Source organism: Mobula birostris, chromosome 25 (genome assembly GCF_030028105.1).
Source record: "Mobula birostris isolate sMobBir1 chromosome 25, sMobBir1.hap1, whole genome shotgun sequence".
In the NCBI taxonomy this organism is placed as follows: Eukaryota; Metazoa; Chordata; class Chondrichthyes; order Myliobatiformes; family Myliobatidae; genus Mobula; species Mobula birostris.
This window is the reverse complement of record NC_092394.1, coordinates 16,118,333-16,142,823: the sequence shown is the minus strand read 5'-3', so window position 1 is coordinate 16,142,823 and position 24,491 is coordinate 16,118,333. Positions and strand designations below refer to the sequence as shown.

Below are 24,491 nucleotides of genomic sequence, written 5' to 3'. Positions count from 1 at the left end.
CACGGCCCCCGAGTTAACACATACGATATTCATTCAGAACGGCCACGCGCGCTGTGTCGCGCCACCATCTTCTCCTCCCTCCTCATATCATACTGGAGGAACATTGTATCATTTCTTAATGCATGCATTACTAAATGACAATAAACAGAACTGCGTGTCCTCATAATCTAATACTATGAACATTTTAAATGGAAATTGATAACTCATATACTTTTGATTTTATTTATTATTTGAAGGGTATAATGAAATATAGTAGAACAATGAAAACCTCTCATGTTTCAGAAACTTCTAAACTTAGCGCTGGCATTCAGCAGGCCGGCAGTTTATTAACAATGAGCTACCAACTTCTATTCAGTGTTTATTGTTGCAATTTGTCACAGCATTGTAACCTGAAACACTGACAATGTAAGTGCATTGAAGCTCTAAAATGTTTCAAAGTAAAGGTTGTGGTACGTTTTTTATTTATAATATATAATTATTTACAGGATATTTTACAATTATATTGACATAGATGTCAAAATTATATGAGCATTATTTCAAAATTATATTAACATAATATTTTAAACTATTCCAGCTGCATGGCAACAAAGGCTATGTGTGTGGGAGCAGTTCCGTTATTGCGCAGCCATGCAACCACACAGCTTAGAGAGAACAGTGTTGTGGGCTGAAGTGGCTGTTTCTGTGCTATGCGTCTCTGAATCTGCCTAAGTCCCTTGAACCGGAGGTCTTGACAGGAGAAAATGGATTTATGAGAGATTAAATACCTTAAAGTTGATCTTAGGAACCAAAAGTGCCAATCCTGTTGTCAACCACAGGTTTGATGCTGTGGGAATGGTATTTATCAGAATGAGATAAATCCTTTGCTATTGAAGTTTAGCAGGCAGATTCTGTTCTAAGTACTGGACCTCACGGTATGAATCATGTGATTTATTTCCTAGGGGATGATAACACTTTGGAAATAACAGCTGATATTTGTTCTGGATTGCTTTCTTCATATAAGTTTGCAATGGAACTTGTTTTTGGGTGGCAGTATTAGTTGACCGAGGGCAGCTATTTAATCAGTACGTGTTTGACAGTCATGCAGAGATGACTACGTGGGGCAATGGCAAGTATTAACACCCCCATGTGTAAATAGTCACAGAGGACAGGACACAAGCCAGCGTGGTTCAAGTGGACTTCCAACCCAGTGTGACGAACTAAGTCAACAGGCACCCTCACAACCAACACTTCTGGAAACTTGTGAAGCAGCCAGCTTAATGCTACTACAGAGCCAGCGACACAGGTTCAATTCCTGCCACTACCTGTAAGGAGTTTGTATGTTCTCTCTGTGACCGTGTGGGCTCCACTTTCCTCCCACAATCCAAAGACGTACAGGTTAGGAGGTTCATTGGTCACAAGGGTGCAACTGGGTGGTGTGGGCTCATTGTGGAAGAGCCTGTTACTGTGCTATATCTCTAAATAAATTGTCCCTGACATTAAGTATTATTATGTTTAATTCCGTACAATTAGCTTTGAAAGTGATATTGAACGAAAGAACATTCACTATTCATAATGACATCCTTAGAACCAACGCTTCTGGCAACTAGTGCAGTTAGCGTAATGTTACTACAGCGTTAGTAGCTGGCTAATTACAAACTGGCATGAGTGAGATTTGGTATGTGGACAAACCTGATATTATAAGCAGGTAAATTAAACACAGACGGAGATACAGGTGGAGATACCTCTCTACCAAAGGGGGTAAGAGGCACTCCTTCACCTTGGGCAAGGTGTAGCACCTGTTTAGTCCTCCGTTCAGGGTCATGTTAAGCCACGGGAGCAAAGGGGGTGTAAGGTGCTTCTTCATCCATAATATGATTCATACCGTGAGGTCTAGCACTGAGAACAGAATCTGCTGGCTAAACATCAATAGCAAAGGATTTCTTTCATTCTGATAAATATCATTCCCACAGCATCAAACCTGCACTGCAAACCTGCAATGGCACTTATAGTTCTGAAGATCAATCTTAAGGTATTTAGTCTATCACAAATCCATTTTCTCCTGTCAAGACCTCTGGCTCAAGGGATTTAGGCAGATTCAGAGACGTATAGCACAGTAACAGCCCCCAACATTGTTCCCTCTAAGCTGCACGGGTGTGCGGCAGCGCAGTAACTGAAATGCTCCGACACACATAGCCTTTGGTGCCGCGCAGCTAGAAATTTCTTTTTTATAATGTTAATATTATTTTGAAATGATGCTCATATAATTTTGAAATCTAGGTCAATATAATTGCAAAATACCCTTTAATCCTTTGGGCAAATACCTCTCTACCAAAGGGGGTATAAGTTGCTCCTTCACCCTTGGGCAAGGTGTAGCACCTGCTTAGCTCTCCCTCCCCCCACCTGATCAGCATCATGTGAAGTCACGGGAGCAGGTGGTGGACGGCTGTATGAGAAGCTGGTGCATATCACAGGAAACAACAGGAATTCTGCAGATGCTGGAAATTCAAGCAACACACATAAAAGTTGCTGGTGAATGTAGCAGGCCAGGCAGCATCTCTAGGAGGAGGTGCCTGGTCTGCTGCGTTCACCAGCAACTTTTATGTGTGTTGCTTGCATATCACAGGTCCTGGTTATGTGACCACTGACGCCAGGCAGACAATCTCTGAAGAGTATTGATAATGGCTGGGGTCACCCGTCTTGTAAAAGTACTGCCTAGAGGAAGGCAATGGCAAACCACTTCTGCAGAAAAATTCGCCAAGAACAATCACGGTCAAAGACCATAAACACCCATGTCATATAACATGATACATAATGATGATGATGAAGTTAAACAGAAGTTAGAGGGTCTCGGAACGATGGTGCTTGTTGTAGAAGAGGTTACAACTGTGAATATGGGAGATTCATTGTCAGGACGATGAAGGAGCTCTTGCTTGGTGTCTCAGTGTGAACAGGGGATGCTCTTTCTTATATGAATGACTGAGTGTCGTCAGTGTCCTTGCTCAATGTCTTCCTTCACTGCTAGGCAAACTCAACCATTCATGCAAAGGAGGGGTTGTGGCGGGTGTGTGCTCCTGGGAGAGATGAGGTACAACCCTTAGGTGGGGGTGTGGGTGGAGCTGAGGTAAGGTGGAATTGAGCCAGGATGAATTGAGATGGAAGTTGAATGGAGATGGAGTGAGATGGGACTGAGCTCCAGTGAGATGGAATACAGTGGGAGGAGTTGGGACTGAGCTGGAGTGAGGTGGATCTGAGCTGTGGAAGGAGGGGGAACTGAGCAGGAGTGAGATGGGACTGCTGGAGTGAGGCAGGATGCTGTGGGAGGAGGGGGAACTGGGCTGGAGTGAGATGGGACTGCTGGCGTGAGGAAGGATGCTGTGGGAGGGGGTTGAATGGATCACAAAGCAGCTGCTGACTGTGTTCTACTGATAACCTGCCCATCCTGCACAAAACCACCTCTGAACAATGAAGGTCCACAGCACAAACTTGAACCATTCTGCATATCTTGCGAGGTACAGGAGAGATCGCAACGATGTCACCTCCGCAAAATCCTCCATTCCCATTGGCAGAATAAGCTAAATGGGCACAGGAGTACATTCAGCCAGAGACTCATTCCACCGAGATGCAACACAGAGCGTCATAGGAAGTCATTCCTGCCTGTGGCCATCAAACTTTACAAGTCTTCCCTTGGAGGGCCAGACACCCTTTGCCAATAGGTTGGTTCCTGGACTTATTTCCTGGCATAATTTACATATTACTATTTAACTATTTATGGTTTTATTACTATTTAATTATTTATGGTGCAACTGTAACGAAAACCAATTTCCCCCGGGATCAATAAAGTATGACTATGACTATGATTATGAAAGTCTCCCAGGCCATAACTTAGACCATAATTAGACTCAGCCAGGTTTAATGAGTGGGCTACATTTGCTTGAGACCAAATTCTGAAAAAAAAAGACACCCTATACCAAGCTCTCTGACAAAAGATTCCAGGGTGTCAGAAGAAACAATTCAAGGAGGTTCTTTTCACTCCTGTAAGCAAAATGGATTGTACTCACTGACTCACGGGAATCCCTGGCATGTGTTTGTTCAGATTGGAGGAAAATGCAGGAAGGCTTTGAGAGGCTCCAGTCCTTACTGGGAGCACGTGAAAATGGCAGAAGGAGCAAATGCACTCCCAAATCAGCACCTTATTACGTACCTCCCGCTCCAGAGTCTACAGATCTATGTATATCATTTCAGAACCTGAAAAACCAGGTTGGAGTTAAGCAATCCTCCATTCCAAGCATCTGCCTAAGGAGGACGAGGCTGATTTTAGCAGACACAGAGATGCCAGATGCAGGAATCCTGAGCAAAGATATCCAGCAGGTCAGTGGATCAGACAGCACCTGCGGAGGGAACTGGTCAGTTGGTGTTTTGGGTCAAGGCCCTTCATCTGGACTGATTTTCCTTCTGCGGGTCTCACAGCTTTTGGCAAGCCCACGCCCTACTGTTCTTATTCATTCATTCATTCATTATGTGCCGTGTCATATGACGTAGGTGATCATGCTCTCACGACCATGATTGTTCTTGGCAAATTGTTCTACAGAAGTGGTTTGCCATTGCCTTCTTCTGGGCAGCGTCTTTACAAGATGGGTGACCCCAGCCATTATCAATACTCTTCAGACATTGTCTGCCTGGTGTCAGTGGTTATGTAACCAGGACCTGTGATACAACCATCCACCATCTACTCCCATGGCTTCACGTGACCCTGAGGTGGGTGGGGAGGGCTAAGCAGGTGCCTCACCTTGCCCAAGGGTGTCCCGCAGGCTAGCAGAAGGAAGAAGTGCCTTACCCTTCCTTTGGTAGAGACGTATCTCCACCCTGCCGTTCTTATACCAGCCACAAAAGCACTGTATGTCAATGGTCTTGCCAGAATAATTGGGACATTTATACAGGACAAAACATTAGGCTTCACTGGTCCCTGTGTCACTCACACAGTGCACAGTCTCACACCAGCACGATGTCTATTGACTATTTCCTTAATACTGTTATTTACTGAGGAAAACAGGCGATTATTCACTCGAAAGCCATGACTGGTTGATAATCTAATCATAGGCTCCAGATGTTTAAACTGTAAGATCAAAGCGCAACTGGATTACAAACTTCAAATCACTTCAGAGCTTTAGACCTCCAATAACACAAACTGTTAACTGCAGCAGGGTAGCTTAATCATTTCTGAATCTGTCCTGGTGCGTATGTGCTCTGTCATGGAGATGTGTTAATATTGCCACTGAGGCATTAGCAGTCGCCATCTCATTACTGTAACTAGATCCAGAGATAATTTAAATATTTTAATAAATTAGAATAATTATTCAGGGACAATCTGTGCCCATGTCAGAGAGATAATATTTCTGAGGAGCTACAGGACAGTGAACATATCTTTGGGATCAGCCCCTTAAAACGACAGTATTAAAATCCAATTATGACTGGGGATTCATGACTGTGACCTTATCACAGGAACTTTATTGAGGAATAATGTGCAGTCACATCTCAGAAATTCTGTAGCCCACATAAATCATAAATATTTATTGGTCATTTCAGTTCAAAGAAGCAGTTAAGCGGTCAGGGTCTGTGCATCCACCAGATAACCAGGGTCTCACCATTGGGGATGTGCAGGCATTTGTAATAAAGTCTTGAAGAGCTCTCAGCGATGAGAAGATTCAAACTTCTTCAGGATAGGCATACCTCGAATTTCACAGTCCTTCTTATTCTGGCCTCTGTGCCCCTCCTTTCCGGTCCTGACGAAGGGTCTCAGCCTGAAATGCCGACTGTTTATTCCCCTCCATAGACGCTGCCCCACTTGCTGAGTTCCTCCAGCATTTTGTGCGTGTTAGCCTCAGAGAAATATTCTTCACCCGTGTACAAGTGCATACAATGAATGGAGAAGAGCAATACAGTGTGGGTTTGCCAAAAGCTGTGAGACCCACAGAAGGAAAATCAGTCCAGATGAAGGGTCTCCACCAGATACAGATGCCAGCCTGCCTGGACTAGTTCCCCTGTTGGAAAATGTATACCCTGGCATCAAACACTAAAATCACTTACTCCTTGGACAATATTTTCAAACATAAAACAAGATTACCCAAATATTTATCACTTCCCTACCTGTGGGAGCTGTAGAATCATTAGGTTATGATAATGTGTTTGTGTATTCAGCTTTAAGGACACTGTGTTTAAGAATACCGTGGATAAGCTGGAATAAATATAGTCAGGATGAAGCAGTACTGAAGCAGGCAAGTTTCCACTTCTCCAAGCAGCAAAGTGTGTGTTTAATCATTATTATTCAATCACCAAGAGTTTACAGGAAATCAATGTGTGCTAATTGCCGATGTTTTCTACATTGTAGCAGAAGCTACTGTATGTTTCAAGAGTAAAAAATACTTCATTGGCACTTTGGAAAGGGTAGAGGTTGCAAAAGATGCCATTTAACTGCAAGTACTGCATCCAGGTACTGCCTATTCTAAGCCGCTGTGTGTGGACTTCAGAGTCATGATTGGACATCTAACAGGAAAAGACTCTTTGGTCAATTAGACTTGAGTAGTTATTGATGTGGTGACCATTATAAAAAAATAGGCCCTCCCTTCTCTCACCCCAACCATAAACCATGTAACATATGTTAAAAATTTAAAAACTGCCTAATTTGAAGAAATAAACAAATATCCTGGGAAAGTCTACCTGGACTTCCATGGTTGATGGAGCATTTCATTGACCCTAACCTTAGGGGAGGGGTAGGATATAAGAGCTTGACCAGATCTGACGTGTCCCTTAATCCCTGCAATACAATGCAATAGAGAGTAATTCAGGAAGAATGCCTCCAGTACTCAGGTAGAAAGGCGGGCTACAGTGAGGTGCAGCTAAGGCCAATGGAACTGCACCCTGTGGGATGGTGTTGACAACCTTGAGGCAGTGACCGTGTACAGGAAGGAGCCCACCACCTCAGAAGCTGTCCACCCACCTGCTCCATCAGCCAGCAAATGCCCCATCTGTGGGAGAGCCTGCACTTCTACACGGACCTCATCAGTTACCTCAGAACCCACAACAATGTGAAAACAAATCATCTTCGATATGGAGGGACGACTTAAGAAGAAGTAAATTTGTTATCAAAGTGCCATAAACTACCTTGAGATTGACTTTCTTCCAGGCATTTACAGGGGGGAAAAAAAAGAAATATAAAAACAATACATAAACAACCAACCAATGGGCAAACTATATAAATAAAAACAATACTGAGAAAATAAGCTGTAAAGACCTTAAAAGTGAGGCTTTAGGTCAGGGATCCCCAACCTTTTTTGCAGTGTGGACAGGTTTCATATTGACAATATTCTTGTGGACCAGCTGACCGGGGGGTGGGGGGGGGGGATGGTTGCCAACGGACAAGAGTATAGTAGCAGTCAAATACGTTGTGTTTACCCCGAAAAGACCACAATGACCATGAAGCCTTGCGTGGGCACCAGTGCGCATGCGTGACTTGCGTATGCGTGCACGTGATGTTTTTTGCTACAAATTGTTTTTTGGCGATTCTGTTCGGCAGGGGGGCGCTGTTAATCACGACCGGAATATCGGTAATAAGTGGCTAATACACTCAATTTCGTTTCTAAAAGGGTTTATCTAACAAATTTAATATTAAACACACAGCGCATATTTTCCTCGCATGAATATACCGATAAGTCAATTATCAGGGGAGGACAGGGGGGCTTGAAATACGTGTTGAACGAACTCCCAGTAGAAGTGGCAGAAGCAGGTTCGACATGATCATTTAAAGTTAAATTGGATAGGTATATAGCCAGGAAAGGAATGGGGGGTTATGGGGTGAGTGCAGGTCGGTGGGACTTGGTGAGAGTAGCGTTCGGCATGGACTAGAAGGGCAGAGATGGCCTGTTTCCATGCTGTAATTGTTATATGGTTATATAAGTAAGTCAATAGCATCATAGCATTTTAAGTAACGTTTGGATATTAAACACACAGCGCATATTTTCCCCGTATAAACATATAAAATCATTGCAACGCACCAATATCGCTGAATCAGTGGGAGCCCTGGGCTTGATTTCCTGCAACAAGACGGCCCCATCGAGGGGTGATGGGAGACAGCGATACTCGAGGGGTTCCTTATGTCCAGTCTATTCCACAATTTAGTTTTTGTTACATTCATCGCAGAGATAAGTTGGAAATGGAAGCAACATTTTCAGTGCTTCCATGGCTATCTCAGGATATTCGCCCTTGACTTTGATCCAGAATGCCGGCAGAGACGTTATGGCAAACATAATTTTCAGCCCGCCGTCATTTGCAAACTCGAGGAGTTGATCTCCTTCCCGCGCTGACATGGACGACGTGCGGGTAATGACCTCGCGTGCGTTCAAGCTCAACAGTGCGTGTGACAGGGAATGAGGAAAGGTGCAGCTGACTCATATCGCCAAATCATATCGTTTCCTTGCGGCCCGGTAGCGCTTGCCTTGCGGCCCGGTACCAGTCCGCAGCCCAGTGGTTGGGGACCACTGCTTTAGGTTATGGAATCAGTTCAGCATTGAGGTGAGTGAAGTTATCCATGCTGGTTCAGGAGCCTGATGTTTGAAGGGTACTAACTGTTCCTGATACATTACCTGGAGTCAAATGGGTGGAAGATATTTCTCATAACTCTTCTTTTTTCTAGCGTCTATCACTGTCTGTAGGATAATTAGGGATGGGTAGAAAATGCTGGCTTTTCTAGTACTGTTCGAGCCAAGACGTTCATCATGAATTTCAGCCTGAAACTTTGACTGTTTATTCCTCTCCATAGATGCTGCCCGACCTGCTGAGTTCTTCCAGCATTTTGTGTCCGTAAACAAGAAAAGACTCTTCCTTTTCCCATTGTAGTGGGAACATCACTTCTCATCCTTGGGATTAGACTTAATAATAGTTCAAAGTACAAAGTTCAAAGAAAATTTACTATCAAAGTACGTATATGTCACTATATACAACCCTGAGATTCATTGTGGTGTTCAACCAACGTCGCTTCTCATCTTTGAGATTATATTTGCTAATAATCACTCTCCTGGATTGTTCCCTTACACTCCGTCATACACCGGCGAACTGACCTCCTGGCTGATACACTTCCTTACATTAAATAACACAAAGAATCTTTGTAGGCACTCAGTCCCAGTGGAAGTGTTGTCACACTGAGTGACAATTGCAGGTGCAGCAACAGGATTCAGACACAGGTCCTGAAATCAATTCTCTTTCACAGCTGTCAGGTTAATCTTTGCAAATAACAGAGGGAGAGAGAGAGAGAGAGAGAGAAAACTACACTTACAGGACCGCACCTTAAATCATACTGAGGCAACTCTCCGTGTGTGTTTCTGTGGAAACCACAGCTCACTGACAACCTGACACAAGACTAAATTTGGCTGGTTTGATTTGACAGGCATTTGCAAAAGGGCGCAGGCAGATGATGAAAGGATGATGCTTCTCCCCGAAGGTAGCAGTCACTTTATGTTACCGAGAACACAAATGTCAGCAATCCTGTCCTGTATGGGTTGTCTACTATATAAAGAGTGAATCATCTATGCTGTGTTAAGTCAGTATGGGCTGACCTTTATCCATTGTTTCAATATATTAAAATATCATTATTACACATGGCCTGCTTCATAATTCACTTACCTTCCAACGGATATAAAACAACTGCAAAGCAGACAATATGCAAAAGCAGAACAGATCTTGTCGTTGACTGAACCCAGTATTTATTCAATACTATTAGAAGCTATTATTTCACCGAAGCACACAAGCCAAGAAAATATTAAATTTAAGAGCTTTCCTATTCATTCTGAGGGTCTGGTGTTGATGGCATTGCCAGCATTTTAAGGTCTCAAAAGTATTAGCTGTCAACAATGCGGGCTGGTCTGGAGACAAGTATTGTACAGAAAGCAGATGCCCTCCTCAAAGGAGATTAATGGACTGGATAGGTTTGTCAATAACAGTCCACAATCATCATCATTGATACAAATGATTTTTTAAACGCTGATGCTATTTAGATACTTGAACTTAAATCTGCTCTACTGCTATATTGATACAGGTTTTAGTTGGAAGTCCTTAACTAAAGGGTGTACCAAGTGACAAGGAGTATTCCTGACCTGCTGATTATCATTTATTATCAATAATATTGGGAGATGTAATGGGTCCTGTCTTACCCTATACAAATCTTCCTTTTCCCCAGTTTATGGCCCTGCTCAAGGGCTAACTATATCTTATTTCAATACCAATAAAGCTTAATGAACTATGTTCTCAGTTACTAAAGGGTTCTTCAACAGACACCTTACTCACTTCCCCAATCTCATTCCCAAAGATAAGGTTGAGGCTTTCTGAGGCTCATGTCTGAGGGTTTATAAGACATTGGTCAGACAGCACTTGAAACATGGTGAGCAGTTCTGGACCCCTTATCTAAGAAAGGTTGTACTGGCATTGGAGAGAGGCCAGAGAAGGCTCAGAAGAGTGATTTCAGGAATGAAGAAGTGGACGTATGAGGGGTGCTTTATGGCTCTGAGCCTGTACTTGCTGGAGTCCAGAAGAATGGGGGGGGGTCTCATTGAAATCTACTGAATATTGATAGGCCTAGGTACAGTAGACATGGAGAGAATGTTTCCTACAGTGGGACCAGACAGCACTGCCTCAGTATGCAAAGTCATCCCTTTAGAATGGAGATGAAGAAGAATTTCTTTAGTCAGAGGGTGATGAATCTGTGGAATTCATAGCCAAGGATCAAGGATGGCTGTGGAGACCAAGTCATTAGGTATATTTAAAGTGGAGGTTGATAGGTTCTTGAGTAGTAAGGATGTCAAAGGTTATGGGAAGAAGGCAGGAGAATAATGTTTTATAGTCTTTCTGAAAGGACTTTCTAGAGAAAATCCTCTTGAATTAATGAATTTTGCTAATTCCTCCCAATGAAAGCCCCATGCACTAAGGCAATCCCAATCAATATTCGACAAGTTAAAATCCCCTATGATTATTGGATGGCACAGTAGTGTAGTGGTCAGTGTAATTACGTCTACTACAGCGCTTGCTGTAAGATCGGGGTTTACCGCCCACCGCTGTCTGTAAGGACGTTCTTCCTGTGACAACATGGGTTTTCTCTGGGTGCTCCAATTTCCTTCCACATTCCAAAGACGGACAGGTTAGGGGTTAGTGAGTTAAGGACAAGCTATATTGGCGCTGGAAGCGTGACGAGACTTGCGGGCTGCCCAGCACAATCCTCGCTGATTTGATTTGATACAAATGACACATCTCACTGTATGTTTCTATGTGCATGTGTCAAATAAAGCTAATCTTTAACCTCCTCGGATGCCGGAGGTTGGAAGAAGGGTCTAATTGTTATAAAATAGGAGTTTATGCTCTGAAATAAAGGTTAGATCTGGGAAGGCAAGGGGTAAAAGGTGCTTCTGAACAATTGGACAGGGCAAGTCCTTGAGATACAACTACCAGTGAGAAAGTGTGTTATACCAATTCTTTTATTACAGGTAAGAACATGATTGAGTCCAGGAAAGTGTAAACTAGACACACAAAATCTTCTAGCCCTTTACTTATATTGATCGTCACCCTCACTCTTCCCCACCATTGTTATTCATTTCAATGACATTAAATCTAACTGGAGAAATGTAAACCATTGCCTTACACTCATCCTGTTTTTCTCACTGGAATTCTCCTAGAAATGGTGGTTTATTTTCCATGACAAGAGGCCTCCTTAATTCACATGTGGAAGCCAGAGATTTTGATTAGTGATTTGTTATTCGCAAGGAAAATCAGACACACACATCCTGATCACAGGGTCTCGGACCTCCCACTAAATGCATTTTACCTTGGGTGAGACGAGGTGCCGGGTATCCACGTCTCAGTGTGTAATCTGCTCTCCCTGCTGAACGGGTGATGGTCTGTAAATACCAAGCAGCTTCTACACGAGATGTAACAAGCACTAATAAGACCCACAGAATTAATAAACTGAAGGCTTAAGTCTTTGACAAACTCTCTAAATGCTGATAACATAACTTCTTGACAAGATCTTGATGGCATTACATGATTTGTAACCTTTGCTCTAATTGGCTAACGAAAGTCCAACAGCAACACCGCACAGAATTACAAAGCTGATCTGTCAAGAGACAGGCTATTTTGGCCCAGCTGCTCTCTCCCAGTGATTACCTGTCATGCAAGTGTAGCTCCACTGAGGTCCATGTCTGAGAATAGTAACGGACTTGTGAAACTTCTGGATTGTCACACAAAGCCCATTAAGTCCTTCAGGGAAGGGAATCTGCCATCGTTACTGGTTGTGGGTGATGTGACTCCAGACCAAGCAATGTTGTTGATTCCCATGTGTCTCCTCAGTTCACGGTATTTGGAGATGGACAATAAATGCTCACTGAGGTCCACACAGAACGGGCCCTATTGGCTCAATTAGTTGATGATGTCCATCTATGCTAATTCCATTTGCCTGTGTTACCCGTGTTCCTTCGCTCCATTCTTACCCAACTACCTGTGCAAGTACCTTTTAAACATTCTAATTGTTTCTGCATTTGCTGCCTCCTCTGATTCCATATAACTATGACCATCTGCATGAAAACTTCACCCTCAGATCCCCCTTGAATTTCTGCCCTCTCACCTTAAACCAGTGCCCTCTAGTTTTAGACTCCACTACCTCAGGAAAAAGATTCTATCTACCCTACCTATGCCCCTCATAATCTTATAAACCTCCGTAAGGTCTTCTCTTGGCCTCCCACACTCCAGTGAAAATAAACCAACCCATCCAATCTCTTCTTAGCTGTAAAGCCCTCCATTACAGGTAACATCCCAGTGAATCTCTTTTTCTGAAGTTACCAGTGGAGTGGTGACCACAACTGTATTCAATAATCCAAGTGTGGTCTAGCCAATGCTTTCTGAATCTGCAACATGACTTTCCAACTCTTATACTCAGTGTGTTCGCTTATAAAGGCAAACCTTCTTCATTATCCTATCTACTGGTATTTCCCATCTGCACTTGTACCCTTAGGTCTCCCTGTATCTCTATACACCCAAGGAACCTGCCATTTATTCTACACACCCCACCATTTTGCTGATCATTTAGTTTTGTTTCCCTGTTGCCCACTTGGAAAAACCTTCTTCATTCATCACGTCAACTCTTTTCATTATTTTAAGGGGCCTCTAATAAGTCAGTTCTCATCTTTCCTTGTTATGCAGAGCAGTTCTCTACAGCAAAGTTCTCTCTGGGTCAGACCTCGCTAGAGTTTAGAAACAGGAGGGCGGATCTCATGGAATCCTACTGGATTCTGAAAGGCCTGGCTGCAGTGGAGAGGATGCTTCCATTAGTCAAAGAGTATGTGATCTGAGAGAATAGCCTTGGAATAAAGAGATGCCCCTTTAAAACTGAGATGAGGAGGAACTTCTTCAGCCAAAGATTGGTGAAACTGTAGAATTCATTGCCTCAGAGGGTTTTGGAAGCCAGATTTGATGGGCTGAATGGCCTAATTTTACTCCTCTATCTTATGTTTTAAAACTCTGCTTCACCAGTGTCTCATCAGGCCCTATTCGGAGCGCAAACAAGTGGAATTGAGTGAATAATTATGGAGATCAGGATGCAGCCAACAGCGGAGTTTGGGGAACCTGTCTAGCCTGTGATCTGATACCACTCGGTGATGGAACCTAGAGGACAGGATGAGTAGCGGGAGGGCTCCAAGAGCCGGGGAGCTGCCAGGAGTCAGGCAATGTTTGGGATTAGTCAGAGGGGGAAATATTCAAGTAAGAGGTGGCAACTGGGAAATTCAGGGGTGTGAATGTGTGAGAAAACGGTGGTTAGTTCTCAAGGAGTTTGTGTGCATGGGAATGTAAGGCCCACTGGTGAGATCTCTGAGGAGGAGGCTGTGATGTGTGAGGAAAAAACAGGAGAACACAAGGATAAGTAGCATGGTTATCAGATGTATTCAGGGAGGAACTGGCGGCCTACTTTAGACTTTTGTTTCACTCACCTCAACTCTGAAGTGATTCCACAACCAACAGGCATACTTTCAAGGACTCTATACCTGATGTTCTCAGAATGGTTTGTTTATCCATTTATCCATCCATCCATACATCTATCTATCTATTGATGCATACATGCACAATTTGTCTTCTTTTGCATATTAGTTGTTTGTCAGTCTTTATTTATGTATAGTTTTTCATAATTTCTATTGTATTTCTTTATTTCCCTGTAAGTGACTGCAAGAAAATGAATCTCAAGGGAGTACATGGTCACATATATATATTTTGATAATGAAATTACCTTGACTTTGCTTTCTTCCATTTCTTAATATATTCTGAGCTTCTCACTAAATCCCACTCTGTTCTTAATGCACTGCCAGGAATGGTGCTGGTTCAGCTGAGTGGATCTTCCTCGTATCTCAGCTGTCCCCGGTGTCCTAGAAGCATAAAATGTGCCTGATCTGCCAGCTCGTAACTGGCCGAGCGCATGTCACAGGAGGGTAATCCAATTGTTACCAAGCTGCAGGCTTTGCAGTAAACAGCGACAAGGAGTTAAAAGTTGAGTGCACTGACGCAGTGCCAGTGTGCAGCCTGTGCATCCAACTTGCAAACAGATAAGGCAATGAGTCTAAGGAGACATCAGCTGTATACTACCCTCCGATCTCCGCTAATCGCTCAGCCATGAGAACAGCACGACTCCCCAATCACTTGTCCTCTCATCTGGATCCCACCAATTACACAACTCCTGGAGTCGGCTGAGGTGAAAATTGAGATTTCGATCTGCAACTCACTTCTTTCTGTTCTCAGCAACATCAGGAATACAGTTCCAAAGCAGCAGCTGACTGATTTATTGAACGCACCAGCAAATGATGCAATCAGTTCATTTTGAACCCGGCTGACTTTGGCTGAGTCATCTGCCTGTTCTCTTTTGCGCAACTGTGGACTAAACGTGTCAGGGAAAATCATTTTGTTTTATTTGCTTAGAAAATAATTATGTCTGCGGGCAGGAGCAAGCATGAACAAATTAGGATATAAACACCTACAATGGTTGACACTTAGGCTTATATACAACATTTTGGACCAGTGGAAATGGTCCAGAAGGGTTATATGGAAACTATTATTACCATTTTTCTTAACAACTAATTCCATTACTTAGCCTAATAGGTTAGATTTACCACAGTACATAATTATCTATTTAAATGTTTATTTTCCTTTTATATCATCTCAATGTGTACTTAAGAATGTATAAATAATTGTAGTTTTATACATATAAAAAATGGAAAACGTTATATGTGTGAAAAATTACATGATATTTGTGAATTCCTTATCCAAATAAAAATAAAATTAAAAAAAAAGAAAGAAAATAATTCCAGGAAGGCTACTTAGCTCTTGATTCCCTCATCCTTGTTGCTCTTGTAACTCTTTCCAACAAAAGTGGTGACACAGCAACCCCCTCAAAATGCTGGAGGAATTCAGCAGGCCAGGCAACATCTATAGAGGGGAATAAGCAGTTGATGTTTCGGACCAAGATCTTTCATCAGGACTGGAAAGGAAGGGGGAAGAAGCCAGAATAAGGAGGTTGGGGGGATCGGGGGGTTGGAGGGAAGGAATACAAGCCGGGAGGTGATAGGTGAAGCTAGGTGAGGGGGAAGATGGGTGAGTGGGAGTGAGGGATGAAGTGAGAAGTGGGGAGGTGAAGGATGGAATTAGAGAAGAGCTAAAGAAGAAGGATCTGATAGGAGAAGACAGTGGACCATGGGAGAAAGGGAAGGAAGAGAGGCACCAAAGGGAGGTGATAGGCAAGTGAGGAGAAGAGAAGGGGTAAGAGGACAGCCAGAATGGGGAATGGAAAAAGAGAAAAGGGGAGAGGGGAGAAATTACTGGAAGTTAAAGAAATTGATGTTAATGCCATCAGGCTGTAGTTTACCCAGACGGAATATGAGGCGTTGCTCCTCCAACCTGAGAGTGCCCTCACCATGACAGTAGAGGAGGCCATGGACCAACATGTCAGAATGAAAAGTGGAACCAGGAAATCCCGCTTCATGTAGTGGATGGAGTGAAGGTACTTGAAAGCAGTGGGGGGATCTGGGTTGGGATTTCCGGAAAAGTGCAGGAGGGTGCTTCACGAGGGTTGTGTATGTGACGGTTGTGTATGTGACTATGTGAGCAGCTTATCTAGACTTTACAGGTTACCGGAAAAGGAAGGTCCTTGCATTAATGTGAACAGTCGAAAGACCCAGGGCAAGGAACCCATGACTTAACATTCTGTCTACATAGCCCCTACCAGGGGCTTTGAGATTGCCTAATGCAGGACTCTACAGGGGCCAGTGCCACATCACTAGCACATCAATGGGTGACCTGTCCCTTCTGAGGGGTTGGAGAGGGTGGAATGGTCCAGACGGAAATCTTTCTGACCACACACTTCACATCGATGGAGGACTAAAGCTTGAAAGGACTGGAAAAAGTCAAAGGAAGGATGAATATCATCAAGTGAACACTGTTATACATTATCTGTCCACTGATAAAAAGATTGGATTTGATGAATTAAGAGGAGACATTCAGTCATCCATGTTTCCTGAGTTGTTAAGAGTACTAGAGGAGGACTACGTGGAGTGGAGTTTGAGGCTCTCACCATTTTCATCACTCTGTATGACAGACTTTTGAGTGCAAGTATGGGTGAACATCAAACCAATAATGAGGAAGTCACTCAAAGAGTATATCAAGATAAATTTACTCAGTGATGTCATGGGTAACCAATTGTTAGAAGCCTGTTGTTTAATACATTCAGGGGAATAATTCCCTACTATTCCAAAAATAATCCATTGGTGCCTCTGTGCTTTTTTTGCCTCTCCTAGGGGTTGGTATGATGGGTCTGTAGTTTTTCATTGATTCTATTGCATCTTTTGTTCTGCTGTGAATGCCTGCAAGAAAATGAATCTCACAGTACTTTGATAATAAGTTTACTTTGAAATTTTAAGAAAACTGTGTCCTACAGTGGCTTCCTTCTCGTACTTTGTTCAGATACTAAAGTGTGAAATTTCCCCCCGACTTCCCTTTCGCAGAAGCTCCTTCATAAAACCTAACTAAGTCTGTTTGGTCCCAACAATTTAACTAATGGATATCGAAGATAAAAAAATAACAAAGTCATTGGTGTCTATCCTTCAAAGCCAGGCATAACTTCAGATGTTGCTCTCCACAAATCAATTTGACGGATTTTGGGATTCAGAAGGAAGATAAAATTCTTGGGTCATATTGTCTAATTAAGTCAGAAAGCTTTGCAGGACTGTTTCTGTAGCTCATCAATAAAACCAAGATTAGTTTCTATTTACAGGAATATTATTAGAAACAGTTTTTGGTGAACTCACTTCCAGCAATCTTTATATTATTTGTAATGGGTTTTGTGATGTGATTTTTCACCAGGAGTGCTAGAGCTCCATTTTTAGCTGCAGGCTAGATTTTTTAATTATGTGTACAGTGCTAACATAGTCTGAGAAAGAGAGAGAGAAAGAGAGAGAGAGTGAGAGAGCGAGAGAGAGAGAGAAAGAGAGAGAGTGACAGAGAGTTTGTTTGTCATAAATTTACTTCGTAATGTCCTCTGCAGCCCATGTTGTATCTGAATTGTTTTTCAACACCATTTAGAATTTTTTTTCCTGATAAATAGTTTTCTCTTCAAAATATACTACCTCACACTTGTCAGTTAAAGTAAAATTGCAATTGCTTGCATATTCCAAAATGGTAATTTGTTGCTATCCTCTCTATAGATAACTTTCCTCCCCAATTTACTGTCGTCTGCAAATTTAGAAATTGAGGTTTATTTGCATCATAACATTTAAGTTATTAAGGTTCAGTACTGTGCAAAAGTCTTACACACAGTACTTTTGCACAGTACTGTATTTGTCAACGTGGAGCAGAGAGCGAGTTTGTAAATATGACGGGAGCAAAGGACATTGGGAATGGCAAGGGTGGAGTGCCACCGGAGGGGTGTGGGACAGGTGGCAGAGAAGGAGGGCCAGGGATGGAGGTGGCACGGTTGCAGACACATCCAGCTCTGAGACACCAGGCAAGGTTATTTGATTACAAACAATCAGTTTATTGATCATCACAGAATGTCTCTCTGGTGCTTCCCACTCTCTCCCCTCTCCCTTCCCCTTTTCCCAACCATGATTCCCCTCTCCCTGTCCCCTTCCCACTCTCAGTCCACAACAGAGACCCATATCAGAATCAGGTTTATCATCATTCACATATGTCATGAAATTTGTCAGGTTTTTTTTGCAGTAGCAGTACAGTGCAATACATAAAATTACAATAGTACCATACAGAAGCCTTAGGCACCCAAGCTATATATATGTGCCTGAGAGTTTTGCAGTGTTCTGTAAATCACCAGTAACTGTTCTGATCGACCTTCTGCCACTCTGAATTGACACTGCTGCCAGCCATCTCTTCTCACATGTTCTCAGCTTACTCTTTAGTCTACATGGCAATTTATCAAAAGCCTTTTAGAAATAAGGAAAATTAAGGAAAATTACATTACCCTTACCTACTCGTTCCATCAGTTCTTCAAAGAACAGAGTCAGTTATGCTAGACTTCCACTCTTAAAGTCCCTTCTGGTTACTAATTCTGATAAACTTTTAGATTCTGGCTGTTTTTCCATTTTCTTCTACTTCCAATATTAACTTCACTCACCTCAGCACTGAACTGATGACAGAACCCACTCACTTTCAAGGACTCTACAACTGACAGGCTGCATCACTGTCTGGTATTTGGGGGGGGGGGGTCTACTGCACGGGACCGAAAGAAGCTGCAGAGGGTCGTAAATCTAGTCAGCTCCATCTTGGGCACTAGCCTACAAAGTACCCAGGACATCTTCAGGGAGCAGTGTCTCAGAAAGGCAGAGTCCATTATTAAGGACCTCCAGCACCCAGGGCATGCCCTTTTCTCACTGTTACCATTAGGTAGGAGGTACAGAAGCCTGAAGGCACACACTCAGTGATTCAGGAACAGCTTCTTCCCCTCTGACATCTGATTCCTAACTGGACATTGAACCCTTGGACAATACCTCACATTTTTTAATACACAGTATTTCTGTTTTTGTTCTGTTCAATATACATATCCTGTAATTGATTTACTTACTTATTTATTATTATTATTTTTATTTTATTTATTATTATTTTTTCTCTTCTATATTATGTATTGCATTGAACTACTGCTGCTAAGTTGACAAATCTCACATTGCATGCTGGTGATAATAAACCTGATTCTGATTCTGACTCATAGTCTCAGTATAAATTAATCAATCAATCAATTAATTTTATGTTTTTGCACAGTTTCTTTTGTACATTGGTTGCTTGTCAGTCTTTGTGTGTAGTTTTAAATTCACTGTATTGTATTTCTTTGTTCTACAGCAAATGCCTGCAAGAAAATAAATCTCAGGGTAGTGTATGGTGACGTATATATACTTTGATAATAAATTTATTTTGAACTTTGGTGCTGTCTGGGCCAGTTACCTGGATAAACCATCGTCCTTCTTAGTTAACAAGTTAATATTACCTCTCAAAGTTGAAAGCACACTTATGATCCAGGTGTGTATGTCATGTACAACCTTGAGATTCATCTTCTTGCAGGTGGCCCCAAAACAAAGAAACACAATAGAATTCACATATACCCTACACAGCAAATATCCCATGTCCGAAAAAAAGAACAAATTGCACCAACAATAAAAAATAAACAAATAACACACAGAACATGGACCACAAAGTCCCTGAAAGTGAGTCCTCAGCCACAGAGCCAGTTCAATGTTCCAGCCGGTCCAGGGGCCTGATGGCTGCAGGCCACAGCTGCAAAATCAGTTCAATACTGAGGAGAGTAGAGCCTCACGAGGTACTCTGAACACCAGCTCGTCCTTAACCCTTGTCCTCGATTCCTTAATCTTTTTAATCTGACTCGGCACTTAGATCAGGTACTCGGGCCTGGGCCCTTCCACAGTCAATCCTCGGCAATGCATTGTACAAGAAAACTACAGATGTATTACAGGGGAAGTTAGATGGATGCATGTGACGGAACGTGAAAGCTTGGATAGGAAAAGGGAAATTTGGAATCTTGTCAACAATATAGATGAGATGGGCTGAAAACCCAGTGTCCAGAAGTGGGAGGGAATGCTGTGGGAAAACTTTGTTCATTATTTCTTTCTTTCGGAATTGTTTCATGTTTTCTTACACTTTGAGATGACCTTGTACAGTCCGGTGCTAAGTTCACCCAGTATAATGTTGCCTTATTTTCTTGGCCTCCAAGAGAAGCACAACCTTGTCATGAGGTTTGGAGGCTTGTGTGCCTCAGTGACCCAGAGGGCTGTGCTGGCTAGAGTCAGGTCCTGGTGCTTTAGAGTCAACCGTGCCAAACAGGTCAAAGGGTAGAAGCCAGACTAAGAGTGGTCCACCGGTCCTCCAGGTTTGGGGTTTTAGTCAGGGCTAGCAACCCTGACTAGTACGACAAAACTGTTACGGAAACAGCAATGAAGAATCCTTCCACATCTGGGTGCCACTGTATGGGGAGACAGTGATGGGAGACCTTCAGCAGTGTAAAGGGCAGCAAGTAAGTTAATTTCATTGAATCGTAGAGAAATTCAGAGTGGGACAAGGCCACTTGGCCCATTATGGCTTTGCCTGTTCTTGGAAGGGCTCCAATTTGTCCTGCTGCTCGGCAATTTATTTCCTCTGCACAGTTATTACTGGGTAGTAACAGTGTTACTAGCAAATCTACTTCTAACAATCTCAGACAGCAAAGTCTAGGTCACAAGCACTCATAGGGTATGTTACATCACATTGTCACTGGGTCTGTTGTGAAGTTGAAAGAAATAGAATTAACTGAATGAATCAGCAAGACCCCAAATTACTTTGAATTCACACAGCGGTCTATCACATTGCAATCCCTCAACGTCCTCACACAGTGAATTAGCTTTTGGAGTGAAGTAAGTATTCAAGGGCAAATAAAGCTCTTTCTTTTGCTTGAATGTTGCCATCATCAGCTCTAAATTGTTAAACATGGGTCAACCAATATCGCGCCTTAATGCTGAGCACCATGACAGCCTCGATTCCTCAAGGACAGTTATATACCTGCTGTCCATTAAATGCACATTGCTTAATCAGTCAGGAAAACTGAATAGCTTCAAGTGAGGTAACATTGACATGCCAGTCTTGGAACTGGGGGCTGTGTCCTGATTCACAATTTCAACTCTGTGGTTAATTCTTTGCCCAGTGAATGAGCAGATTTTGACACAAGGTCTGAGATCTGTCCCTTTAGAACGGAGACGAGGAGGAACAGTTTTTTAGCCAGAGGGCGGTGAATCTATGGAATTCATTGCCGCAGACAGCTGCGGGGGCCAAGTCATTGGGTATATTTAAAGCAGATGGTTGATAGGTTCATGACTAGTCAGGGTGTCAAAGGTTATGGGGAGAAGGCAGGAGAAAGGGGTTGAGAGGGTTAAAATTAACCATGATGGAATGGCAGTGCAGACTCGAGGGGCTGAATGGCCTAATTCTGCTCCAATATCTTTTCCTGATTTGGTCACATGTCCAGACTCAAATCTATTTGCTGTACTTGTGAGAGTGTTTGTCTGTTTCGGCTGCATCAGTTCTGCTTTCCTTGAGGGCACAGCAGGTGATGCAGGGTACTGCACTCCGTTCGCCCGAGTACCTCAAATGCTCACGCCTGCTTCCCCTTCTTGGTACGAGGGATATCACAGACAAAGGATGTGTGCCCACCTAAACTGAGAGGTGATAGTGATCTCTGCTGCCCTCCGACTCTTCACACCTATCACCTTCTAGCTCTCCTCCTTCCCCTCCCCCTGCCCTTTTATCCTAGCATCTTCCCTCTTCCTTTCCAGTCCTGATGAAAGGTCTCGGCCCAAAAACTTGACTATTTATTCGTTTCCATAGATGTTGCCTGATCTGCTGAGTTCCTCCGGCATTTTGTGTGAGTTGTTTCTAATCTGAATAACCCTTTTTTAAAACTAACTGAACAAACTTTATTCAAAATCAAAAATTATCTACAGGAATAAACTGTGCAATGTCCTTCATTCTTAGTGCATTGTGTTCTATTACATTACTGAAGACTAATAGGAGTATTGCCACTCATGTTTGCCCCTGGGGTGGTGCATTACCACAATAATGAGGGGCTTCCTCACCTCTCCCTGTCCAGTGGCAGAAGAACCCTAACTGAGGTCCTCCCCGCTGAGCCCTTGCGGTAGCTGCACCAAGTTTCAGTGTGCCCCTCAGCATGGATTTCTGAAACCCCTTATCAAGTTTCACGCAAAACAAACTATGGACAAACAGAACTGTCAGTTGTAAATACAGCTGAACTGCAGCTTGAAGCTGACTGAAAAATTAATATTCATATCGAGGGAAGAATGTCGACCAGCAAGTCTCGTACCTCGTCTTTAAATAGTGCCACAGGATTATTTAATGATCATCCTAGCGCCTGCTTCAGGCACCTGGTGCCTTAGGTTAGCCATTATTGTATAGAATAGATTTCTGACAAACACTCACAAAATGCTGGAGGAACAGAGCAGGCCAGGACACCGAACAGTCACGGCCCAAAATGTCCACTGTACTTTTTTCCATAGATGCATCCTGGTCTGCTGAGTTCCTCCAGCATTTTGTGTGTGTTGCTTGGATTTCCAGCATCTGCAGATTTTCTCTTGTTTGTAGATTTCTGACAATCCCACTCTCCCTCACTATTGAAGGATACCTGACCATCTAGAAAAGATTTCTGATAATCTCACTCTCCCTCACTTCTCAGCGCCTGCCTAATTTTTCAGCAAGTAAGTAACATTGATTATAAGAAATAGGTACAGGAGGAAGCTAATTGATCCCTCAAACCCAATCCAGTATTCAGTAAAGATTAGCTTTATTTGTCACATGTACATAAAGTGAAATGCATTGATTTGTGTCAATGACCAACGCAGTCCAATATGTGCTGGGGACACATCTTGTGTCACCATGCTTCTGACACCAACACAGCATGCCCACCAGCTTACTAACCCCAACCTGTACGTCTTCAGCCCCAAGCTCCACCAGTGACTGGTTGAAGACTATGCTGTTTCTCCAGGTTGCCTCCCTTATCCTGAGAACATACTGTGAAATGTTTTAGTGTAGGTGGGTGGCAGGGGAATTGGTGGAGAGTCCATGGGCACATGGGAGAGAATAGGTTTTTGGGGAAGGTGAATCTGATCTGAATACTTTGGAAATTGGCATAGACTCAATGACCGGAAAAGTTAAGCGAGTTCTCTCATGAAGCTGATTTATTATTCCTCCCACCCCATTCTCCTGCCTTCTCCCCATATCCTTTGACATCCTTGCCAACCAAGAACCTATCAACCTCCACTTTAAATCTGCCAATGACTTGGCCTCCACAGGAATTCATTTTCTGGGACAGTGAATTCCAAAGAGTCGCCACCCTCTGGCTAGAGAAATTTGCTCTCATCGCTGTTCTAAAGGGACATCCTTGTATTCTGAGGCTGTACACTCTGGTCCTGGACTCCCCTACTATTGGAAACACCCTCTCTAAATCCACTCTATCAAGGCCTTTCAATATTCAGTAGGTTTCAGTGAGTTGGGCACATGGTTGACAGAAAAATGGAGGGTTGTGTAGGAGGAAAGGATTAGATTGATCTTAGAGTAGTTTATAAGGTTGGCACAACATTGTGGGCTGAAGGTCCTGTACTGTGTGTAATGTTCCATTTTATATGTTCCTTGCTGGTTCACTCTGTATAACGCCAAGTATTATTTCATTAATCCTACCAGCTTACAGATACAAAGCCAATTACATAGAGTTAAACTCAATGAGATCATGAAATATCATAGTGCTATCTGTCACTTAAACAAAGGCATGCCTTGGTGACCAAAAGTTGGACCAAAGTGTGAGGATTTAAGGACAGAGTGGTGGAGAAGAGAGAGAGAGAGATGGAAAGGAGGAAGAAGGAATTCCAAAGTGCTGAGTCCAGCCAGCTGAAGACAAGGCCATCAGAACTGCAGCCTGGAATGTTGGGAAAGGGCATGGATTCAGGATTGGAGAGCCATTTGTATCTTTCACCTTGACATACTTTCTTTGTAGGCCAGTTAACAAAGAGGCTTTATAAGGCATTGGTCAATGTGCACTCGGAGTATTGTGGGCAATTTTGGACCTCTTATCTAAGAAATGACGTGTTGGAACTATAGAGGGTCCAGAAGAGGTTTACAATGAAGTTTACAAGAATATTTCTGGGAATGAAAGAATGAACATATGATGGCTCTGGGCCTGTATTCGCTGGAGTTTAGATCAATGAGGGATGATCTTATTGAAACCTATAAAATATTGAAAGGCCTAGATAGAGTAGATATGCAGAAAGGTATCCTATAGCGAGAGAGACTAAGACCAGTGGGCACAGGCTGAGAATACAAGGACGTCCCTTTAGAACAGAGATGAGGTGATTTTTTTTAGCTAGAAGGTGGTGAATCTGTGGAATTCATTG

The 24,491-nt window shown here is 42.9% G+C and overlaps 1 protein-coding gene across 8 annotated transcripts in view; it reads right to left on the bottom strand.

Annotated features, from left to right (window-relative positions):
- The window catches only part of LOC140187816 (rap1 GTPase-activating protein 2-like), a 448,669-nt gene that overhangs the window by 141,497 nt on the left and 282,681 nt on the right, over positions 1–24,491 (bottom strand). For 2 of the 8 annotated variants that reach the window (XM_072243588.1, XM_072243589.1), the window contains exon 1: positions 11,840–13,195. The exons of the other annotated variants lie outside the window; for them this stretch is intronic. In XM_072243588.1, the coding sequence (XP_072099689.1) occupies positions 11,840–12,051 (212 nt within the window). In that variant the 5' untranslated portion in view covers positions 12,052–13,195. Of the gene's footprint in view, positions 1–11,839; positions 13,196–24,491 lie in introns of those variants that run through there. 8 annotated transcript variants of the gene reach the window in all.